Source organism: Hypanus sabinus, chromosome 14 (genome assembly GCF_030144855.1).
Source record: "Hypanus sabinus isolate sHypSab1 chromosome 14, sHypSab1.hap1, whole genome shotgun sequence".
Lineage (NCBI taxonomy): Eukaryota > Metazoa > Chordata > Chondrichthyes > Myliobatiformes > Dasyatidae > Hypanus > Hypanus sabinus.
In genome coordinates, this window is record NC_082719.1 from 96,941,766 (window position 1) to 96,967,508 (window position 25,743).

The following is a 25,743-nucleotide window of genomic DNA, read 5'->3' on the forward strand; positions in this document are numbered from 1 at the left end:
AGCAGGCGCTCAAGTGGGTTTGGGAATATTCTTAAATGCCAGATGCATTAAAATATGTGCCGACCCTTTTCTTTAAAAAAAAAGGTGTGTTAATGAAAATTGTGCTTATGCACTCACCACTGAACAGCCTCTTCAAAAAAAAAACAAAATGGGAAAGGTGTTGAGTTGTGCCCAGTTCAGGTGCACTGTCCTCAATCATGCTTTGGTACAAGTGCTTGAGGTGGACGAAGAAGCGCCTGGGCTCGACATGGCCTCGTCCTGCCATTTGTCCAGGCTTCGCCTTCGGGCGTTCATAAAGAAATTGCTGACGGTGCTTAACTCCAGACCGAGCTGCTGAGAGATTGTGATCTGCATCTCCTTGGAAGGGCGCTTGTTTTCTTTGAAAATGGCGAAAAGAGTTCGGCGCTGGAGGTCAGTGAAAACTAGCCGTGGCTTCTTTGGTGTATTGCTCTTCTCTTTGTTCTGTTCTTGTTCTTTGCGTTTGCATGCTGCGAAGAGGAGAGACATAGAAAAGAATAATATTAAGCATGTACCGAAACGGGGCGACTTTGCTCTAATCTGCACAATCACTAATCTTCCTTTAAGTACTGCAAAACGTTGTTTGATCGGCAGGTTGGTGGCTGGGAAATCAGTCTAACCCAGGGGTTCCTATTCATGAACCCCTCGGTTAATGGTGAGGCTCCATGGCATAAGAAGGCTGGGAACCCCTCGTCTAACCACTGCTCTGACCCTGTATCCACTGTATCTGCATTTCCATCTTTCCATCGCGGAAATGGCCTAACCCAGCAACCCACCCATCTTTAACCGGAGCCTAACAGAACAATTAACCGTGACTAATTTGTTTCTTTGTTTAGTTTTATTTATTTGCAGTTGTTCTTATGCCTGGATGCTTGTGTGTATTTTTAACTGATTCCATAGTATTTCTTTGTTTTCCTGCGAATGCCTGCAAGAAATAAATCTCGGGGTAGTATGTGGAGACATACACGTATTTTGATAATAAATTTACTTTGAACTTTGAAACACTCGGGTGCTCAAGGTAAAGCTAGACGATAGTGTAGTGGTTAGCGCGTCGCCATTGTACCTCGGGGCATCGGAGTTTGGAGTTCAGTTCCCAAGCTGACTGTACGGAGTCAGTCCGTCCTTCCCATGAACGCGTCGGTTTTCTCCGGCTGCTCCGCTTTCCTCCCACAGTCCAAAGACGACCAGTTAATACGTGAATTGGTCATTGTAAATTATCCTGTGATTAGGCTGGGCTTGCTGGGCCGCGAACTGTCTATTAAGCTGACCACTGCTGTTATTAATGTCTATGTTTTAGCATTTGCAGGCTAACTTCAAAACGTCTTACCTTGATTTCCGGTATGTGTAATTTCCGAGAAACATGGCTACCCCCATTCCTGAGATCACACTACCTCAGCCGATAAGGAACTTCAACCATCCGTTTACGTTTTGAATATAGAGATTTAAAGATCGAATCCCCCCCATTTCCCGAAACTTTGCGGACGTTCTCACTTTTAGCATGAACTGGGCTAGAAATCAACAGCTACAGATTAGGAGTGTATTGAGCAGTCTTATTTGAAAAGGCTGTCTCCTGTCTGCTGGGATTCCTGGAAACTGGCGAGCGAGCCGCACGAAAAGCCGCAGGTGAAGGAGGATCAGCCAATTCAGCGGGCCGATTCTATACTCATGATGGCCACAGCCTTCTGCCGAGGCGCCTCCTAACGTTCTGTAGCCATCTGTGCAGGGCTGGATCGAGATATCGATCCGGTCCCACGGCAGAGACACTGCAAACACAAGAGCTTCTGCAAATGCCGGAAATCCAGAACACACACACACACACACACACACACACACACACACACACACACACACACACACACACAAAATGCTGGAGGAACTCAGCGGGTCACGTACCATATATGGAGACGAATAAACAGTCAGCGCTTCGAGCCGAGTCCCCTCATCAGTACTGAAGGTTCTCAGCCCGAAACGTCGACGATCCTGATGAAGGGTCGCGGCTCGAAACGTTGAATATTTGTTCCTCTCCATAGATAGTGCCTGGCCTGCTGTGTTCCTTGAGCACCGAGAGGAATAAACTGTCTATGTTTCGGACCACGGCCATTCATCAGAACTGGCCCGAAACGTGGACGAGTCCTAATGAGTCTCGACTATAAACGCCGACTGTTTATTTTCCACAGATGCTGCTCGACCTGATTTCCTCCAGCATTCTGTGAGCGTTGCGCGGAGACATCGCAGCTGATCGGCCTCGGTCCCCGAACAGATGAAATAATTCGGCGCTCCTGCTCCCATGTCCCGTCTGGTGATAGAGAGACGTGCGCCGTTTTCTTCTGCCCTGACGCGGTAGAGTGCCGCTTCGTCGGCTTTGATGGACGAAGAGTGGTGAATTGATTAATGCGCATGGAGGCACACTGTAACATCATTTGACGCTTTCAAGAAAGCTGGTGAAAGCGGTAAACACGAGATTCTGCAGACGCTGGAAATCTTGAGCAAAACACATAGAAAATGCTGGAGGAACTCAGTGGCTCCTCTCCACAGATACTGCCTGATCTACTGAATTCCTCCAACACTTTGTGCGCTGGGGAAAGTGAACTGTTTTACGAGATGTCTGTGTATCCGAGCGCCAAATACAAAACAGAAGAAGTATCGTCATCTGCTTATTAACAAATCAGCTCTGCGAGTTATGCCTTGCTGTTTGCCAAGGTACGGAATCTCTGTCCGGAGTGCTGAATTTGCAAGCCGGGGTAGGCGTCATTGTTCGCTTTATATCCGCGACTTTCTTTAATTATTTTAACGGGATATAAATCAATCCGCGCAAGATTTTAAATGTTATTATCTACGAAGCTTCCAGAAGACGTAATTGTCATTGACTTTTAATGTTACACAGATAATATTCTATTGCAACACACAACATTCTGAAGGAATTCAGCATATCAGGACTGGAAAGGAAAGGGGAAAATGAGGTGGGGAGAGGGGAAGAAGTACAAGCTTGCAAATAATAGGTAAAGCAGAGATCACGGAGGGTGAGCAGTGAGAGACGATCTCACTGAATTCCCGTCGAAGAGAAGATAGATGTCAGGATAGATGTCCCCCGAACAGACTTCGCAGTGGAGCAGCAAATCATAAACACAACAGATGCTGGGAATCTAGTGCAACACACACAAAATGCTGAAGGAACTCAGCAGGTCAGGCAGGCAGCATGAATCGATATGAATAAACAGTTGATGTTTCAGGCAGATACCTTCCATCGGGACTGGAAAGGAGGATACCAGAATAAGAAGATGGAGGTGGAGGAAAAGGAATATAAGATGGAACAGGGGTTCCCAACCTGGGATGGTTAATGGTGGGGGTCCATGGCATAAAAAAGTGGAGAACCCCTGAGCTAGAAGGTGATAGATGAAGCAGAGGGAGCTCCTGGGAGGTAACAACTATCTTTAGCCAGACGATGGCGGTGTTGCACGCACAATCCTCCTGCCCAGCTGAGTGAAATTGACGGGGCGTTCTAGAATAACCAGAAAGCATTATTTTGTACTAATGATTGACACTCCTGTGAATAACCAATTTAAGTTGAAAGATTCTGATCAAATTTTCTGAATAAATCACCAGGGCGGAATAGCGAATACAAGAGGGTAAAATTTTAAGGTCGTTGAAAAACCCTTCAACCATTTAGGCTCCTGAAGCAACGTGGATAACATCTTCACTCACTTCAACACAGAACTGATCACTGAACACAACCAATGGACTCATCTTCAAGGTCTCTACAATTCTCAATATTGTCTGTTACTTATTATTATTGTTTTGAACTTGCACAATTCGACTTCGTACGCACAGCGTTTGTCGTCGGTCTTTGGGTATCGCTTTTCATTGATTCCATTGTGTTTCTTTGTATCAGCTGTGAATGCCCGCAAGAATATGAATCTCAGGGCAGTATATGGTGGCATAAATGTACTTTGATAATAAATGCAGTTCATTGAACTTTGAAAAGGAAAGGGGATGTCAGAGATAAGGGTTTTTTTTTTACAGAGTGGTATCTATATGGAACGCTCTGCCAGGGGTGGTGGTAGAGGCAGATACGTTAGCGGCACAGGGATAACAGAAAATGGAGGGTTATATAGGAAAGGGTTAATTTAATATTAGAGTAGGTCACAAGTTCGGCACAACATGGTGGGAATGGTCTGTACTGTATTTACATGGGACGTGTTCGATCTGTTTCAAATCCTCGAACACAAGGCTCGGTTTCCCGTCGAACTCAAAGTGTAAAATTAAACATACATACACCAGTAAAATGGATACAAATCATAGATACAGTTGAGAGACCCTGTACAACATGGTTGGCCTTGAATGAATTTTAATAAAGAGTGTAAATACAACGTATCGCATCAATACGGAAAGCAGCAAACAGGGTGGGCCGAATGGCTTAATTCTGCTCTTATGTCTTATAGTCTTATGGACAAATTGGAAAAAAAAACTTATTTAAGAATACGACTAGCCGATTGAAAGCTGGAATCAGTGCACATACATTTGGAATGTCTACGTTAGTCGCTAATCTAGATAATTATCGCTTCTTGGTTATTAATCAACTCTACGAGTAAAGTTCGTCGATGGCGTAACTGCCTCGGGTCAATAAGTTATTTCTAACGTGCCGCAATGGCATTCCGCAGATGTTGGTAGTGTGGACGGGCCTCAAAAATCAGTCTCTGCCATCACTGATAACTAAACTGGCCTGACAGGAATTAAACAGCAGGGGTTGGGAGGGTTATGTAAACTAATTATCAACGTTTATTAACGAAGCCGAGGTGCCACCTATGCAGCGCACAGGTCGGCATTCTTGCAGAATTTACAGGAAGAAATAAAATGCTAGAGTTTACTGGCGATTCTAATAAACGTCTCTTCCGCCGTTATCGGCACTTTTTTCCCGCTCTCTTCTGCTTTATTCTGAGGGCAATGCATCCTGACTTGCGTAAATTAATATTTACGCAAGCCTCCCCCGCCTGCTCCCACCTCGACGTTTATATTTCAGTTTGCAGAGATATCTTAGCGAAACTCAACACCGCCCTTGTCCAATCTTCCCCTTTCAAGAAAAGGGTACTGGACAGAGATGAGGAACGGATAAAGAATTGGAGCACACGAGTCAACAGTAGCATCATCCCTTCGGCCTGCTCTGAGGAATCGCTAACTCAGCACAGAGTAAGGGTTGGCTTGGCGACTCTCTGCCTCTACCCAGTTATGTTTTGCCAATTACACTTGAGTCATTACAGTGACGATTTAATTTACCATATTTAAGAATGGAATTTAAAATGAAATGGTTTCAAAATTACTATTTGTTGAAGCCGGAAGATCAGGATTACAGCGAGTTTTGAAAAGTTTATAGCAATTTCTGCATGTCCTAACGAGGCAATTAACAAACACAGGAGATTCTGTACACAGAATGCTGGAGGAACTCAGCAGCCTCTGTGGAGAGGGATAAAGCGCCGATGTTTCGGCCCGAAACCAGAATAAGGAAGTGGGGGGGGGGGGGGGGAGGAGGAATCAAGCTTGAAGGCAACAGGGAAAGCCAGGTGCGGAGGAGGGTAGGTGCGTGAGAAGAGGGAATGGTAGGCCGAAGTCTGACAAAAATGTGCGCAGGTCATTATCACGTTTTATACTGACTAGCTTAGTTTATGAATATGAAGGAGTGAAAATCCACACTCGGTCTCAGTCAACATCGGATTAGGAATTACGACATCCCACTATTCTTCGCTTGCGCAGGAGGGTGAGGCAGGAAAAAGATTATTAGATAATTTCTAATTATTTCATTGCGGGCAATTACCGCACAGTCTTAGATCTTGTGTTTTTTTTAAATTACATGTTTCACCTCGCTGCCGGCACGGGACTTTTAAAGAGCGCATTAGTTTTGAGCTCTGATTTCTTTCTGATGGATAAATCCATTGAATTATTGACTCCTAAAAGTGCAACAAAAAAAAACATGCCCCTGGTTTTACTATGGGTTGTTGCTAATTCCCTAATCCAAGATCGCAATCCAAACGAAAGATTTTTTTTTCACAAGAGATTTCTGCAGATGCTAGAAATCCGGATTCTCACACACACACACACACACACACACACACACACACACACACACACACACACACACACACACACACACACACACACACACACACACACACACACACACACACACACACACACACACACACACACACACACACACACACACACACACACACACACACACACACACACACACACACACACAAACAATGCTGGGGGATGTCAGGGAGCATCTACGCAGCGGGCCGAGACAAGGATTCGTTTCCCAGTAAGCTTCCGAAAATTAACCAGATGAACATCAAATAACCTTAACAAGAACGCTGATGAAAAGGTAGCCCTAGTTGCGCCATCGAATTAATAAATTGATCAATCACCAGTCGATTCAGTATACGCTTCAGATGCAGACATCAGCTCTACGTATCAAGACAAGAGTTTACAAGGAAGAGAAAATCTGCAGATGCTGGAAATCCAAACAACACACACGAAGTGCTGGAGGAACTCAGCAGGCCAGGCAGCATCTACGGGAAAAAATACAGTCGATGTTTCGGGACTGCGCTTATTTCTATAGATGCTGCCGGGACTGCTGAGTTCGTCCGGCATATTTTTTTTTTGTGTGTGTTGCAAGAGATGACAAGGTTTGCTCCTGGTTCATGTTATTGTGTGTTGCGGGGAAATGGACGATGCTGCTAATTCTCGGTTAGAAATCCAGTCATATCAAGAACAGTCAGAGGTTCGGGTCAGACACAACGCCGAGCACACGTAAGCAGAGGCTATTGGGCATTAACTGATAAGATGTCCCCATGAAAGTGTTTTCCCATTGCTCAGAATGGAAAGTCGACTCCCCTTCCCAAACCTAGACAGATGTCAGGGCGTGACATATTCCATCAACGGAAAAGCCCTCGATCGGGATGACACGGTAGCATATCGGTTAGCGTAACGCTTTACAGCACTGGACAGGGTTCAATTCCCAGCGCTATCTGTAACGTACGTTCTCCTCGTGGCGTCCCGGTTCCTCCGGATGCTCCGGTTTACGCCCGTGTTCCTAAAGCATTCTTGCTTCTAAACGCATCAGCCTAAAATAAGTATACTGACAGTGGACTATTTCGTTGTCTAATTTAAAAGAACACGTGGTAGTGACGGCATGTTCTAACCCCTACGTCCCAAAGTGTTAGTCAGTTGTGGGCTTGCTATGTTGGTGCCCGAAGCTTGCGGGCTGCCTCCAGCACATCCTCGGACTATGGTGGCTCATTGACGCAAAATAACCCCTTTCGCTGTTTGTTTCGATGTACGTGTGACAAGTCAAGCCAATATTTCAATAAAATGGGGAAATACATTGTATTTTCAAAGTAATTTGAACAGTAAGAATGAATGTTTTTATAGATGCTTCTTAAATATCGTGTTGTTCTAAACAGGAAGGACTTCGTCAATAAATAACTTCATGTTGCCCTGTTCTCTACACTAATTGTTGGAAGATTTTTGAATACTGTTACTTGCAAGCTAATTTACCAGCATTTGTATTGTGTTGCTAATTATTAAGTTGTTTATTTATTATGCTATATAAAATATAATTATATTTATACATATACATATGTTGAATGTACAGATTATATATTAAATTATCCTAATCAAATTCAAGACTGCTGCATCAAGGTATTCTTCATATACACAAGGGATTCTGCAGATGCTGGAAATCCAGAGCAACGCAGACAAAACGCCGGAGGAACTCAGCAGGTCAGGCAGCATCTACGGAGAGGAATCAACAGTCAAAGTTTCAGGCCGAGACCCTTCGTCAGGGCTCAGCATTTTGTGCTTGGTAAGCTGTTCTTCATTTCTATTGGTCTGTTCCAGATTACATGTTTTACAATTATTATTAATCACGTTGCAAAGCTGTTCACTGCAGTGGCCCGTAACCACAGTAGAACGTAAAACAGACCCTTCGGCCCACGATGTTGTGCCGAACCGATTTGGCTACAGAATGACCATCTCCTTCCATTTTCCTCACATTAATGTGTCTATTTAACTGTCTCATAAAAGTCTCTAATGTGCCCTCCTCCACCCCAGGCAGCGCATTCCAGGCACACGCCACTCTGTGTGTAAAGAACTTGTCCCTCTCATCTCCTTTGACAATACCCTCTCTCGCCTTAAATGCAGGGCCTTTGATATGAGATATTTCAACCCTGACAAAAAGATATTGTCTGTCTACTCTATCTATGCCTATCATAATTATATAAACATCTATCAAATCTCCTCTCAGCCTCCGCCGCTACAAAGAAAACAATCAAGGTTTGTCCAAACTTCCGTAATAGAACATGCTCTCTAATCTAGCCAACCTCCTGGTACAGTAATCCTCTTGCACTTTCTTCAAAGCCTTCTTATTCATACACATGATATAAATAACCCCACCATGTATGGTTCCAAGCCCGGCTGAGAGGGGTGGGGGGGGGGGTGGCCATTGGGTTAGCAACCACATCCCGTGAAAATCCACAAGTACAGAAACACCAAACTCTCATCCCTGGATCTTCAAAGATGGGCTACACCTGGGGACAACTTCAAAGGCTGGCCCAGGACAAAGATTCAGGTGAGCTGCTGCCGGCGGCCGAATCCCCAGTCGGAGTGATGGGCTTAGGTATGCATACATACGCACCAGTGGTGATCCACACACGTACCATGCAGAAAGGGTAACGAGCGTTTATTTCCCAATCAGTTTCAACAGTGAAAAAGTCAATCTGATGAAGTTGGTTAATTACATCCTCTGATCTTGCTACTTAAGAAGCACCGCTTGCATTAAAAACGCCCAGTACTAGTTACTTTTCCCAGTACCTCCACCCACTAACCTATCCACTCACACTCCCCGCCACCTCCAGTACTTTTATCATTTTTCGTCAGTCACCTTACATACCAGACACTCTTGTACCTAGCGTCACTTTATGGACATACAATTGATTTATGTATATAAGCTCTCTTATATATTTATATAATTGTGTGTGTTTTTATTATTGTGTTTTTTTATCTTACAGCGTGTTTACTTTGGCGCTGCATGGGATCATGAGTAATAATCATTTCATTAGCCTGGTGTAGCGGAGGTGACGTGAAACATTCTTGAATCTTGAAGGGGTGCATGCGGGTTCGATTCAGCACGTAAGAAAAAAACTTGCATAGGTACACGGATGGGAGAGGTATGGAGGACAGGTCGATGGGACTAGGGAAATTAATGGTTCAGCACGGACTAGACGGGCAGAAGGGTCTGCTTCTGAGTTCTATGACTAAGTAAAACAACAAAGGGCTAAATGGATGAACGTGATACGTCAGGTTAGTTCATGTGTTCGCACGTAGGCTTGTTTTGTATATCAATATGCATAACGCCGAGTCAAAGCGGCTGTCCCTGCAATTTCTCCAGTAAGCAGTCAGAGAAACATATTGCAAAGGGATCAATTAGCTTGCACCAACACTGAACCTTGCCCTTTGAACTCAGCAGTTTAATAAACCCATTAACTCACACACTGCTCCTTAAATTGTTTCACGTTCTGTATTTAACAGTTTATTCACAACATGGGTTGTGAAATTGTTTCACTGAATGAAAAGTCTTAAATTGTGTCTTTTTTAAAAATATTCACCAGAATAAATCCTGCGTCCACTCCATTCGGTGCCGAAACGCCCATCAGGCCACCGTGTGCAGGTAAATTCCCGTTGGCAATTTCAATTCCTGAACATGTTCAAGTTCCCCTAATTTATCTAAAATCGGTAAGTTAGCTATATCTTCCCTCGATTTAGATATGTTGTGGAGTTAGATATTTAGCCGGAGTTGTGCGTTTGAAAATTATTAGCAAGAGCATTTTGCCGCTGCCACGTGCTTTCTAAATTTAACAAGTTGGTATTAAATTAAGCTTTCTTTCAGTCTAATGAGGTCAGAAGCAAGGAAGGTATACACCGGTACTGTTGATAACAGTGGATAAATAAGGTAGAATTTGTACGTATAATTGTATACTCATAGTTTATACCTTACGTCTAAACTGTACAGGTTATCATATTCCATTCGCCAATAAGGCTTATAATCGAAACTGCAAAACCGTAATCTGTAAACTTTATTTGAAATCATTTTCAACGCTGACTGAACAAAGTTGCGACTAGATTCGTGACTTATCTGTTCCCGGTCCCCGCTTGTTGAGAGTGGCCGCCCTGCTTGTAGACGGCAGAGGTCCTGTCCAATTTACCTAAAAACTGGCGATTCTGCAGATAATGAACATCCAGAGTAACACGCACTAACGAAATGCTAGAGGAACGGACCTGTTGAGCTCCTCCAACATTTCGTGTGTGTTCTCCGATTCTCTTACTTCAACACCTCTGAGGCCTGTTTATGTCTGCCTTGAGTACTTACACTTTCTTTTCTTTTTTCCATTGATTCTGTCAACGGGCTAGACTTGGCTCCCGGCTTTCTGTGAATTATTACATTTCCAAGTTGTTTCTGTCCTGCCTGTTGATCTAATCTTACTCCCTCTCCCTCTATCTCCTTCTCTCTCTCCCTCTCTCTCTCTGTTGGCATGTCTGCCTAACCGTAGATAGAGTTCAGAAGACATGGATTGCAAAACCACGCATCCCATTAGGATTACAAATGAAAAAATCAATAATGGGTTCTAATTACCTGTAAAGTTAAACAGCGCTGGCTGGAATAGTCACAAACACCACATCCCTCCCCCAGCGGCCTTGCTCTTTAAAATATTCAAGAACTGCATCAATTCGATAGGTAAAAGTACCGAGACACATGCAAAACTTTACAACTCTTACAGAATTAGAATCAGGTTTAATATCACTGATATAAGTCAAATTTTCTCGCGTTGATGTCGTGAAATCTGTTGTTTTGGCGGCAACAGTACAGTGCAAAACAAAATTTAAAAAAAACGTATAAAAACAATAAAACGTTGATGGTGTGCCTTCGGGCTCCTGTACCTCCTACTTGATGGTAGCAATGAGAAGTGGGCATGCCCTGATGGGGGTCCTTATCATTATGCATTCTTATTTAAACGCGGGACAACGAAAAAAAATCAGGATTTCCCCAATAAAAAAGGGAAGTTCAAGGCATTAGTTCCTGCGTTAAACTGTATTCGTTTTCGTAAACACAATCAGGACCAAGCGCTCTGTGATCACTAGTACAAACACGTTTTTCAGTAAAACGATAAGACCACATAAAACGAAGGAGCAGAATTAGGCCATTCGGTCCATCGACTCTGCTCTGCCATTCCATCATGGCTGATTTATTATCCCTCTCAACCCTATTCTCCCTTGTTGTTTTAGTACCAATTCCAGAAACTAGTAATTCTTGAAAGATCTCTACAAATGCTTCTGCTCTTTCAGAACACTGGGGTGTAATCCATCTGGTCCAGGTAACATATCTACCTGCAGAACTTCTAGTTTGCCAATCTTGCTGGTGCTTAGATGAGGAAATGCTTAACTTCAAAGTTCAAAAAGTTCGTAGAAACAAAGAAAACCTACAGCACAATACAGGTCCTTCGGCCCACAAAGCTGTGTTGAACATGTCCCTACCTTCGAAATTACTAGGCTTACCCATAGCCCTCTATTTTACCAAGCCCCATGTACCTATCCAAAAGTCTCTTAAAAGACCCTATCGTATCATATCTGCCTCCACCACTGTTGCCGGCAGCCCATTCCACGCACTCACCGCTCTCTGAGTAAAAAACTTACCCCTGACATCTCCTCCATACCTACTCCCCAGCACCTTAGACCTGTGTCCTCTTGTGGCAACCATTTCAGCCCTGAGAAAAAGCCTCTGACTATTCACACAATCAAAGCCTCTCATCATCTTATACACCTCTAATAGGTCACCTCTCATCCTCTATCACTCCAAGGCGAAAAAGCCGAGTTCACTCGATCTGTTCTCATAAGGCATGCTCCCCAATCCAGGCAATATCCTTGTAAATCTCCTCTGCACCCATTCTATGGCTTCCACATCCTTCCTGTGGTGAGGCGACCAGAACTGAGCACAGTACTCCAAGTGGGGTCTGACCAGGGTCCTATATAGCTGCAACATTACCTCTTGGCTCCTAAATTCAATTCCACGATTGATGAAGGCCAATACACCGTATCCCGTCTTAACCACAGAGTCAACTTGTGCAGCTACTTTGAGCATCCCATGCGTTTGGACCCCAAGACCCCACTGATCCTCCACACTACCAAAAGTCTTATCATTAATACTATATTCTGCCATCATATTTGACCTACCAAAATGAACCACCTCACACTTATCTTTGTTGAATGCCATCTGCCACTTCTCAGCCCAGTTTTGCATCCTATCAATGTCCCACTGTAACCTCTGACAGCCTTCCACACTATCCACAACACCCCCAACACTCTAAATTTAGTTCAAACTAAATTTATTATCAAGGTACTTATATGTCACCATGTGTTACTCTGACATTCACTTTCTTACTGGCATTCACTGTAGAACAATGAAATACAACAGAATCAATTACAGAGTAACAAAAACTGGCAAACAATCAATGTGCAAAAGAAAACAATAGATAGATAGATAAATCTGAGGAAATGAGTTGAAGAATCCGAGAAAGTCAATCTATAGTTTGTGGAATCAGCTCAGTGTTGAGATGTGTGAAGTTATCCAAGCTGGTACCGGACCCCTGATGGTTGAAGGTTAATAAATTTAGCAATGTATCCTGTATTTTCCTTCATGTCCTTTTATCAGGATGTGTTTTATTCTCATAGCCTCAAACCCATACCCAAGTAAACCTTCCTGCATAGTATTTCTTTACACAAAGAGAGGTAAGTTCTTGGAATGAGATGCCAGATGAAGTAGTCGAAGTGGCTAATATCTGAGAGGTATTTGGAGGGGAAAGGCTTGTTGGGTTATGAGCAGAAGACAGGAAATTGGGACTAGCAGGGAGTCCATTGCAGCCAGCATGGGCCGGATGGAACAAAGAGCCTGTTTCTGTACCATATTATTTTATAATATAATATTTATAAACAAAAGAGATGTTTGTTGACTTCAGGAGGGCATGGAGCGACCACTCCCTGCTGAATATCGACGGCTCCATAGCAAAGATAGCCCAGCAGCGTCTCTACTTTCTGTGAAGGCTGAGGAAAGTCCATCTCTCACCCCATCCTCATCACATTCTACAGGGGTTGTATTGAGAGCATCCTGAGCAGCTGCATCACTGCCTGGTTCAGAAATTGCACCATCTCAGAATGCAAGACCCTGCAGCGGATAGTGAGGTCAGCTGAGAAGATCATCGGGGTCTCTCTTCCCACCATTACAAACATTTACACTACACGCTGCATCCACAAAGTAAACAGCATTATGAAGGACCCCACACATCCCTCATACAAACTCTTCTCTGTCCTGCCATCTGGGAAAAGGCACCGAAGCATTCGGGCTCTCACGACCAGTTTCTTCCCCCAAGCCACCACTCCTCAGTACCCAGAGCCTGGACTGACACCAACTTACTGCCCTCTACTGTGTCTATTTTCTTGTCTATTATTTATTGTAATGCCTGCACTGTTTTGTACACTTTTTGCAGTCCTGGGTAGGTCTGTAGTCTAGTGTAGTGTTTTTTCTGTGTTGTTTTTACATAGTTCAGCATAGTTTTTGTACTGTTCATATAGCACCATGGTCCTGAAAAACATTGTCTCGTTTTTACAGTGTACTGTACCAGCAGTTATGGTCAAAATGACAATAAAAAGTGACTTGACTTGATGTCTATGACTGTATTAATATCTGATCCTGTTCTTACCAAAAGTTATTCACAAAAGACATAGTAACAAATACAAAATGCTGGAGGAACTCAGCAGATCAGAGACCATCTACAGAAAGGTTTCAGGCTGAAACCCTTCATCAGGACTCAGGTCTAACATTTTGTGGGGGTTGCTCTGGATTTCCAGCATCTGAAGCACCTCTTGTGTTTTTGATGAAAAGGCATGATAATTTACCATTTCTCCTCACAAAAGCTGACAGAACAACTGAGCAATGACAGAATTTATGTTTCACTTTAGACTTCCAGCATCCACATTTGATTTTGCATTTTATTTGATGCAGGCAAGTAGTTATGACTGTCCTATCATCACTTAACACCATTTCTCTTGAATTCCCTTGAAAAATTTCCTTCTGCAAAAAAGGAATGATGTTTAAAGTAAATTACAATTGGTGCAATTGGATGTTAACAACAAGAAAGCAATATTCATTGTGATATGTTTTTGTTCTGTCTACTGTGTTTAGTATGGGCTGAATTTACTTTCCATAAGAGAAAATAAGATAAAAGCAGAATTAGGCCATTTGACCATCAAATCTGCTCCACCATTCCATTCTGGCTGATTTAATATCACTCTGAACTCCATTCGCCTGCCGTCTCCCTGTAACCTTTGATACCCTTACTAATCAAGAATGGGGCTGCATGGCAGTGTAGTGGTTAGCACTGCACTTTACAGTACTAATGATCCAGGTTCATTTTCTGCCACGGTTTGTAAGAAATTTGTATGTTCTCTCCATAAACACATGGGTTTCCTCTCGGTGCTCTGATTTTCTCCCACAATCCAAATACATAACAGTTGGTAGGTTAATTGGTCATTGCAAAATTGTCTTGTGATTAGGCGCTGGAAGGGCCATTTCATGCTGTATCTCAATAAATAAATAAACAAACAAACAAACAAACCTATCAACCTCTGCCTTAAATATACCCAGTTACATGGTCTCTACACTTGCCTGTGGCAATGAATTCCACAAATTCACCACCATTAGGATAAAGAAACTCCTCTTCCCTGTTTTAAATGAACGTCCCTCTATTCTGAGGCTGTGCCCTCTGGTGCTAGACTCACCCACTATTGGAAACATCCTCTCCACATCCACTTAAATAATTTCACTTATTATATGTAAAATAAATGCTTTATACTGGATATAATGCTTTGATTATAACTTATAACATCTCAAGATAACTCAAAATGTATATCTACAATCTGCACTTTGTAGAATTGAGATAAGGTCAGAATCAGAATCAAGTTTAATATCACTGGCATAAGTCGTAAAATTAGTTGACTTTCGACAGCAGCAGTGTATCACACACTCACACACACTATATATACTGATTTATAGCGTATATAAGTTGTGCAAAACGAATGCAAAAACATAGTGAGATAGTGCACATGGATTCATTGTCCGTTTAGAAATTGATGGCGGAGGGGAAGAAACTGTTCCTAAAATGTTGAGTGTTTGTCTTCAGGCTCCTGTACTTCCTCCCTGATGATCGCAAAGGGAAGAGGGCATGCCCTGGTCCTCTTACCACAAAGGCCGAACACAAGTATAGGAATGGTATGATTTCTTCTGTAAAACTCATTAAAACGGAGAGGAAAGGAGCGCAGTTCTGAAAGACGATAGCGTAACGACGTCCTTCTGCCACTGGCTGTTCCGTGCTCGCGCGTGCAGAACACTTCTCTTAGGTGTTCTTGTATTTCCCAGCAGGTACAAATCGAATGACAATGGCGCATTTAAAAAGAACAACATCCGGGTAAACGGCAAATCTATGCAAGAGGTTCTTTGAATGTGCGGTTTCCTTAAAGGGAAAGGCCGAATCGATGCGATCGATAGTGAAGGTTTTCCCTATTCCTATATCAAATGAACGTGGCTGCTGATAAAGCCTCAGATGGAGAGCTTTACTGGGCGAGTTCTCCATTGTTCTGTACTCGGGATGTGATAAAATGAAAATCGATGTCGGCGTGTCACTAACACCACAAATAAAACATGGCTTGTTTGCACTGACCCGCAGTTGGGCCGGCCAAAGTTCTTTGTGGTAGAGGTGAGAGAGGGAGAGAGAGAAAACATCCCGTCAGAAATTCCCAAATTAAGAAATGTGAACAAAAGCTCCGCCAAGGACGGTCCCAAGCCCAGCTGCGAAAGGAGAGGGGTTGGGCATGGGGCTAGCAACCCCATCCTGTAAAACCTACAAACGTCAACAGGAGCTCCAAAGACCTCATCGCTGGGAAAGGAAGGATCTTCGAAGATGGGTTACACCTGGTGATAACATGAAAGACTGGCCTAGGTCCGAGCACCCTGGCAAGTTACTGTCGGCGGTCTATGCACCAGTAGGGGAGATGGGCTAAGACCATAAGACATAGGAGCAGAATTAGGTCATTCCGCCCAATGAGTCTGCCCCGCCGTTCCATTATGGCTTGATTTATTCTTCTTCTCAATCCCATTCTCCCGCCTTCACTTTGACGACACGATTAATCAAGAACCGATCGACCCCCACCCAATAACTTGGCCTGAAGAGTCTGCACAAAACAGCCTGCAAAATGTATCGACAAGGAGCAGCGGGGGAGGTGGGAGGAGGTTTGGGGCAGAGGCTATTCATTTTGACAGAATATAATTCAACCTTGGAGAAAAAATTATCACATTCGTCACGAGCGGAACTTCAACAAGACAAATCTCAATGTCAAGGCCAAAACTAAATCTTATAAGTCACAAATCATAAATTACTTTAAGTGCGAGGATTGCTTCGTAATAAGGGTTAATTCTGCACTAACTATATTATATTTTGTGACTTTTAAGATTTTGTTTATATGTTTTATTTTATTCTATCGAAATCCAGCGCAGAATGATTCTTTCCGGCCCGACAAGTCACACGGCCCATGCAATCCCATAAATTAATACTGCCCTAATCAGGGGGCAATTTACAATGACCAATTAACCTATCAACCGGCAGGTCTTTGGACTGTGGGAGCAAACCAGAGCACCCGGAGGAAACCCACGCGGCCACGGGGAGAACGTAGAAACTCTTTCCAGGTCGCGGTGTTAACCATCACGCTACACGTACACTGAAAACAATTATTCTGGGGTTATTGATGTGTGTGGGGGGGGGGGCAGCACAACACTATTACAGCGGCAGCGACGCGGGTTCAATTCCCGCAGTTGTCCTGTAAGGAGTTTGTGCTTTCTCCCCGTGACTGCACGGGTTTCCTCCGGGTGCTTCGGTTTTCTCCCACCTTCGAAAGACGCGCAGAACAGGTTGGTAGGTTAATTGGTCACATGCGCGTAATTGGGTGGAATGGCCTGTTACCGTACTGTATCTCTAGATAATAATAAGAAGAAACTGGTCTAATAGGCGAGAACAATACCGTACTGTCTAAATTACGTTCGTTGTTTTTACATTGTTACATGTCCTACTGATAAGTGGGAATCCCAGGAGAACAATACATATCGATATACACAATTATGCTGTTAAAATCTGTATATTATGTATAGCTCTCACGCCTGATGTTTGACAACGGCCTATTCCTCTTAAAGCTGCCAAATATTTTGTCAAACATTGTAGTAGAAATAATATCGGTTAAAAAAATCCAATTTGCACCAGAAAAATGTTTTATGCTTATAAATTGGCCCTCCGTGTATGATTTGAAATATTAGGTAATTTTCCAAAAATGGCCTCCGAGTATATTTTACTTTAAAACAGCATTAATTTGGAATGTATTTAATCTATACGAAATAATTTAAGATTTAATATTTAAATATAATATTAAATGTTGTAAATTTTGAGGCTGTGCCCTCTGCTTCTAGACTCCCCCACTATAGAAAACACCCAATTCCTGTCCACTTAAATAATTTCAATTATATTACATGCATGTAAAATAAATATTCCGTATTGGTTACAGTACGGCGAAGGCGAAGTATAAGATCTCAGTACAACTGAGAACGTATCTCTACAACCTACACTGTAGAATTGTTGAAATACGTGGTAGCCATTTTTGAAAAGTTGGATTTAAATCTTAAATTATTTTGTCTAGATTTTCGGGTACTAGGAAGGATATGCAATACAAGTATTAATGCAATTACATATGGAAAAAATTTAAACATCTACAATCTTTTCAAATATTTGGAAAGTATTTCAAATTGAAAATCAAACATATGTTCGACCCCGAGGAACTTGTTCTTTACAAAGTCAATTGAAATAGAAATCAAACACATATCTGGAACAAGATATATAAGGCTATTAATAAAGGCCTTAAAAAGAACACGGCTTCAAATATAATCAATAAGAAACAATTAATCAGGTTGGTTGCGGAAGTTACAATCTAGGAACAGTTAAATTAGAAGACGCGCTCGCTGCAATGTTCGCCTCATTCAGGTTCGTATGTGGCAAATATTATCCAAATGTTTATAACAAGCTGAATCTAAGAGAAAAATGCTCAAATACCAGGAGAACAATGAGTTTTATAATATTTGTGAAAATAAATGTAATTATGCATTCCGGTCTTTCCGAAGACTTCTGCATCATTTGTAAATCGAAACGGTATGTGGCTGCAGTCGCCGAATGGAACCGCATTCACTACTGTAACATGGTGGAAGGCCACGTCCACCTTCACCCTCTTTCCAACCCCCCCACCGCACGTTCCCTAGCCCTGACTGCAAACCATCACCTACAAATGCCGCCGGTTCCTTATCATGCGTCCCAGAAGAGAGCCTAATTAACGCTCGAATGCAAGAACTTTTCGCCGGCAGTCCTTCACATCAAAAAGCACATTTACATTTGTAGTGACACAGCATGTTGGAATGTAGTTTCTTTCGTCGTGCGTAGTCGTTTAACGAGCGCCGAGTGGGCGAGTTTTTTTAAAAAATCTGCACATCCAATCGTTTAGAATTGCAGTTTTCTGCGTTGAATGTGTTCTCATCACCAAAATCACAATCGTCACCACACGTGCAGTCCAGCAAAGTTTTGATCTCAGACAAAATAACGTATACAATCTTCCTGTCAGTTTTTTTTTGTTAGCGACAATAAGTGGACATCGATTAAATCTTAAATGAATTAATTTTGGTTGAAGTGTAATTTCGGTTGAAGTGTCGACTTTTGATAAGGTTGACTTAGGCCCTTAAATAGAGCCAGGAAGATGAAGTTTCAAGAATTGTTCATGGATAATAGCCTTTCCCCTGTGAAATACTTCCCCAATCCCCCCTCCCCCGCCCAATCACTGAAGTACGCTGTCACACGGGCGCCCAGTCACTGGAGTGCTCTGTCATCCGCGCCCAGTCACTGGAGTGCTCTGTCACTTGCGCGCCCAGTCACTGGGGTGCACTGTCGCAAACGCGCCCAGTCGCTGGCCCCGCGCCCAGTCACTGGAGTGCTCTGTCACTCGCGCGCCCAGTCACTGGGGTGCACTGTCGCAAACGCGCCCAGTCGCTGGCCCCGCGCCCAGTCACTGGAGTGCTCTGTCACCCACGCGCTCAGTCACTGGGGTGCTCTGTCGCACACGCGCCCAGTCGCTGGGGTGCTCTGTCACCCGCGCGCCCAGTCACTGGGGTGCTCTGTTACCCGCAACATATATGTATTAAATGTTGGCGAACTTTTATTCATTAATGTTTTAGTATTTTTATTTTGATTTAATGTTATACTTTTATTAACGTTTTAGTTAAACTCTTTAAATCGTTCTCTACTCACATTAGCAAGTTTGGGCAATGGCACTATTATAGCTTTGGTCGGAATATAGACAGAACGAAATGAACCGACGATTAAAAAATAGACTCTGTTGTAAAAAAAACCCTAAGTGAACCATCATTGTCATGGTCTGTGCAAATTAAGTGTCGTTAAAATAGTAGCGAGTAGGGTATTCAAACTAGAGGAGACAAAGAGATGATAATGTGGACGGCAGTGCCGGGAAGACTGTAGTAGTGTTACTGGAACAAGCCGGATCAGATTCCAAATCAATGTCTAACCAGGTCCTTAGGTTTATGTTATTGTTGCCAGCATTAATGCCCTTTTAATCTTCTAAAGATTATCCTCATCGATCCACGTCCATATACACAGATTTTTTTATAAAGTGACATAACCTCATTTATTGAAATGCTATGATAAAATAAACGGCACTGTTTCAGTTGTCCTCCACCACCCTCCCCCCCCCGCCCCCATTCCTCCAACCCGCAGTTGCTAGGAATCTTTCTACATTAGTGAACATTAATAAGGTGTAACCCTTTCACACAAGGGGTTGCCAGAGGCAAACACCAGAAGCGAGAGAGTTTCAATTATTAATTTCCCAATTGCACCAACAACAACCAACAACTCATCCGAGTCGCTGGAATGACGACGGGATTAAAGGAATCGCACTGGTGTCAGTATTGTGGATAATTTATTGGTTTTATAGATGGATTCCGCATCAGGACTCTCTTGAATATCCATACGTCAGGATAACGTTCATTTCTTTTAATCTTATAATTTGGGCGATTTGAACAATTTGGGAAATTTGGGAACAATCAGCCCGATACTGGTTGACAAAGCGATCTGCTTCACAGGCGGACGAGTCCCCAGATTTTCCTCTGCTGAAGACCAAAAGCAAGAGTGACGTTGCAGTAAGCAACCGGTCAAGCAGAGATTTTCATTAATAATTCATATCTGCGGCTTCTCTGATTCTTTTCAAAGCACGGCCAGTAAGCATATCATATCGCCGGGCGATATAGAGAAGAACATCTACAGATCGCGCGTACTTAACAAAAAAATCGCTTCATATTCCAGCAACATCGCTCTCGCGAGGACTCGTACAAATCCCAGACGCAGAATGAAATGTTGTTGCTTTTCTGGTCATCTCTCTCTCTCTCTTTCTCTTGGTCTAGATTTAGCCCAAGTTAACGAGCAATTATAAGAATTTATATCTTCCGAACCCTGTTGCGGAATACCCAGTATTAACTTCTTAACTTTTTCATTCTGCGGCAGCGATGCCGTAATGTACGATCTCGATAAATATACGATATATGGTGTAAAATATTTATTTTACTGGTTGGTTATTCTTTTAATTGCATGGTGTTTATATACACTAAATCAGCTGTGCAATCAACAATCCAATTATTCAGATGAGAATTGATCGCGAACCTAAGAGATGTTGCAAATTTATCTGGTACGACTACAAATTAAAAAAAACACATTCAATGAAAAATATGCCGCTGTTTTATTTTTGTTTTGTGATTGAGCTTTGCGGCTTGGATTGTGCCTTGATAATGTTCGGTGGTCACATATTCCTGAAGATGCAGTTATAGCCATCTTTATTCCGCTCCGATGTCTTTTGGTCAAGCTGGTTTACTATAATGCACAGACAATCAAACCGGGTTACAATTTCAAAGCAATTTTTTAAAAAAAACATCGCTTCTATCTTTCAGTTCTGGAGTGTAGCTGAATTCAAAAGCTAATGGCTGCAAATGCTTTCAGAGAGGCCGTTGCTGATTTATCGATCGAATGTATTTTAATTCTAGTTATGTTATTATACCGGCTAATTTGACGATTTATAATCTCAAATACTTCAGCATGATTGTTGGCACGGCGATGCCTATGCCTGAAAAAAAAACTTGTACTTTACAAAACCGTAAATGAAAATCTTATTAAATTGCTTGTAGTTTTAAAAAAAATATGGGTCCTAATCAACTGGGAAGCAGAGTGAAAAGTGTAATTGTAAACGTAGATTGAAGGAAAAGAATGCTGGCAAAATGGAACAACTGCGACAGATAAGCACTACGATTCTCAGGCTGGGCGTGCAGGGATATACAGGACTTCTTGCATTAAACGAAGAGAAAAGCCAAGTTTAATAGGAAGTGTAATTACAACAATTACGCCACGTGACCTTGGTTTACGTCCCTGATTTGTTTAAACGTGCATTGACATCAGCGATGAAAACAAACACTGTTTATAGTAAATGGTGGTAATATATCACAGAAAATGGACGCAATATAAAGTTATATTCCGCTGTCAAACATTGTACAGGACCGTGATGTATTTTTCTTTCATTTACAGTGCAATTTTCTCATGCATCATTGAATGCCCCATGCAAAAGAAGCATTTTCTAAATCTTTATATTTATTTTTAAGATCAAGTTAGGTAGCGCTATGAATCTAACTAAGCCTTGCGTTAGAAGTTGATCCCATTGTCCTTTCAGGCTGCGAAGGTTAAATTATCAGTTTTGGCGGCATACTTATTCATGTAGAGAGCACAAAAATATTTCAGACTGCATAAAATTAATTGATTGACAGGAGCTCTGTCAAAGTGATTAGCAATTACTTTCAATCGTTTTGAAGGACCAACATCTCAAAAATGCATGTAGTGGGAATCAAAGAAGATTTTAGAACAATGCGACGAATAATCTTCAACATGCACAATTTAATTACATAATATTAAGTGGTTGTTAACTGCAGCCAATGACCTACACAATAGGAATTAGCTCGGGCTGAGCGGCCGCAAGAGGGCGGTAAAGCAGTTCCACCCATGACCAAAAAGCCTCGAAGCCTGTTTATCCAGAGCAGAATGGGGATCCTCCACCACAAAACGACCGTTTACTTATGTACCCAACTATATGAGTGAATACATGCAAACGGGCTCAATGCCCGACACTCAAATAACCGCTATCCGTTAAGGATATTCCAGCCAGTTCCTGATTACGCATTAAAGACCAAACACTGCACTGCCAGCGAGTAGCATCAATTCTGCTTAAAAGCAATTACATTTCAGAAACAGAAACCATCGCATTTGAGAACCGGCTAGGTACAGCGCACTGAACAGAAATTGGTTGGGTTGCTTAAGTCCAATTCGAAGCCGGCAGCAAGCAAGGGCAGACAACAATGGTCCGATTAAAATCCTTACAAAATTTAATCCTGGCGGTTCCCTAAAACGGGGCTGAAGTTAACGTCAATAATAGGAATAAAGACTGCGGTATTACAAAGGAGGCTATTCTGGTCCAGGTACCGGCCGGCAGAACGCATTGATTCAGGGAGTGAAACTGCGAATTTGTTTAGCGTCCAATAAAAGAAATGCATTTGAGCCCGGCATTAATTGAATGGTAATCAGATGCTGATGCTTGGCCACGTTACTATTGTGGGTGTGTCGTTTCGTTAAGGGGAATATTGGATTGTCTCATCATAGAGCTATTGTGCGACCCAGGAGAAACCCCGACGAGTTCTGCGGTGGTTATAGTGGGGAAACTGGAAGTGTGTGTGTGTGTGGGGGGGGGGGGGGGGGTGGAATGAATGGTCCTTCTTACAAAGCTGGTATGGTTGCCGCTAATCACAAAGAAAGGCAGTTGCCCCTGGTCAATGAAAGGCAGCGTGGCTCCAATAACAGCGACATTTTTGTTGCTTCTCAACAAATCTCTCAGTGTACATGCATCACCCCCCCCCCCCAGGTTTACCTGCGAGCCTCAGGGCTGACATTCTCTGGAACTCGGGCTCCTGCAGCCATTTCCACATCCGCCTGAAGGTCTCCCGTCCCGATTTAAGTTTACTCCAAGGCTTGGGGTTTCTTAAAAGGTCAGAGAGGGTTCCCTGCGAACGGCACAACACCCTCTGAGCGAAGATTGCCTGCGGTATGCTGTAGCGTTTGAGTTCCGCCGTGATCCTTTGTGCTACTTCTTTGGTGTTAATTTCTTCCAGCTGCCCCGAACTGGTGGTCTGCGAGCCGGAGGAGGACGGAGGCCGATCGCGGCTGGAAGCCAGCACGGGCCCGTGGGACTGGTGGTGACTTGAGTGACCGTGGTGGTGATGGTGATGCATGCCGTTCAGATGCGGCATCATTCCCGCCGACGGAGCGCCAAGACCCCGAGACAGGTGCTGCTCACCTCTGCCCAGCATGGCCGGGTGGGCTTCGAAGTTCGGGCTGAGTATCTTGTCGTGGCCGTTGGACCCGTAGCCCTGGATTGCCTGGTGGCTGTTGTGGATGGACGCCAGACCGTTGCCGAGGGGGTTGCTGGACAGAGGAGAGAGGTTCTGAGGCATCCCGGGCATGTCCTTGTGGTACGGGCTGTACAGATTGTTCATGGCAGCCGGCAACCCCCTCTCGTCTCGCATCAGGGTGAAGCTCCCGCTCACGTTGCCCGCGAGTCGCTGGTGGTGGTGATGGTGGTGGTGGTGGTGATGATGGTGCGGGTGGTGGAACTTATCCGAGACGGTGGATATGGGAGGCAAGGGCTGGAGTGGTGTGAGTGTCGTGTAGGTGCTGCTCATCCCCATGCCAGGCGGAGACTCGCAGGACATGCTCATTGCCGGGTGCAGCGGGATCGAGAGCTCCGGCCGGTAGTCCCCAGTCCCGTCCAGAATGGAAGCCATGCTGGATACCATTGCAGATCTGGTCGTCAGTTCCCGATGGGCCGCTGAAACTGCCTGCCGCTGCTGGCTGTCCATTAGATCGCCCGTGGATTGCTCATGGTTTAGTCCACCATGCAAATTCCCAATGCTGTCCATTGTAATCTCCGGGTTCATGGCATATACCTCTTTGGCTATACATCTATACGCGTTGTTCATTCAGTCCATTAACGACTAGAATGTTTTTTTTCTTTTGGCTTGGTAAATCAAGGAATTTTCTTGTTACATATATATGCATGTATAGATGACAGTATATACATACACACATACATATAAACACACATATATGTCGAAAGAGAAAAGGAAAAATAAAAATGTTAAGGCCTCACGGGTTGCAAAGATCACCGATAACTCTCAGGCGGGTCAGTACTCTTTCTCGCCATGTCCGAGCCCGTTCCTCCTCCTACGTCGACTGTTTAGACAGCCCGAACCAGCCCTAGACGCATTCGCTGCTGGGTTCAACCTAAATTGCTTAACGTAAAGGGTGGCGGGTGTTCCTGATGGACACCGGTCCAGAGCGTATGAGAGGCTCTCGCTCCCTCTTTAATCCGCCTGTGTGGAAAGAGCTGAAGATTGGTTATCCAATAGTGGCGGCAAGGGGCGGGACGTCCGTTATCAGGTTAGATTGACGGGTGTGTACAATCTGCCTCTCGCCCTTCCACCTCCTCAGCACCCCCTCCCCACTTACAACAAATCCACACCCCCTGCCCCCTCCCTCCCTACCCCAACAGCAGCACCACAGCTTTCCACAGGAGTCCGCATCACCGCGCCAACGACCTTAGCATTTTTTCCCAAGCAATATTAACTTCCGGGTTCTAAGTAAGTCAGTGTTTTCTTATTCTCTTCCAAGAGTTGTTTTCCTACCGATCAAGCAAGTCATCTAATTCGAAATAATTTTTGAGATTCTAAACCAAGTATTGTTTATTTTTAAATCACGAATTTATTTTGTTTAAACTGACAATTGTTGCAATTGAAGTTACAGTAAGTTAATCATTCAAATGCAAGGCAAAACCCATGTATTAAGATTTGTCACTAAATATTTAATTCTGCTGAAAACTATTTTGATCAATATTTAGAAGCGTAGACATATATTTACAGCTACTAATTTCGGTGCAATCCGAGATGGTTCAATAGATATCTGTCCTTTCGGAAATATGCATGTTCAACCAAAAACATGAACATCACAGTTAATTCAATTTAGTGCAATGTTCCCCTTTTTTATATAAAAAACTTAGATTGATTACTTTTAGTTGAGTGTGAACTTCAACGTTATGCCCGAGCGCATTCCCAAAGCAATCTGTGCATTTTCCAGCATTTTGTGTTAGTTAGTGGATAGAATTCCTTTCTGTATTGTAAATATATAGAAAACTATTTTAATAATGTCTGCAGACAACACGGCGCACCACAGTTCCAAGGAATCAATGCAGATGAATCGTTTATTTCCAGTGTTCGGACTGACAACTCGCCTCGAAATGTTAAGCAAATATACTCAATAAGTTTTCTGTTTTAAAAAAAACATGTTGACTGATCGTGTTTGAGTCCTGATGAAGGGTCTCGCCTAGAAA

The 25,743-nt window shown here is 43.3% G+C and overlaps 1 protein-coding gene across 2 annotated transcripts; it reads right to left on the reverse strand.

Annotated features, from left to right (window-relative positions):
- Positions 1 to 195: 195 nt before the first annotated feature.
- On the reverse strand, positions 196 to 24,337 carry onecut2 (one cut homeobox 2). 2 transcript variants are annotated; one of them, XM_059988623.1, is made up of 2 exons: positions 23,230 to 24,337; positions 196 to 488 (listed from the first exon to the last, which is right to left on the reverse strand). In XM_059988623.1, exons 1-2 carry the CDS (start codon positions 24,335 to 24,337, stop codon positions 196 to 198), a joined length of 1,401 nt encoding a protein of 466 aa, XP_059844606.1. The 2 variants fall into 2 exon arrangements, with proteins under 2 accessions (XP_059844606.1, XP_059844607.1); XM_059988624.1 differs by lacking the exon at positions 196 to 488 and adding an exon at positions 21,026 to 21,137 and having other exon boundaries at positions 23,230 to 24,295.
- Positions 24,338 to 25,743: the final 1,406 nt, after the last annotated feature.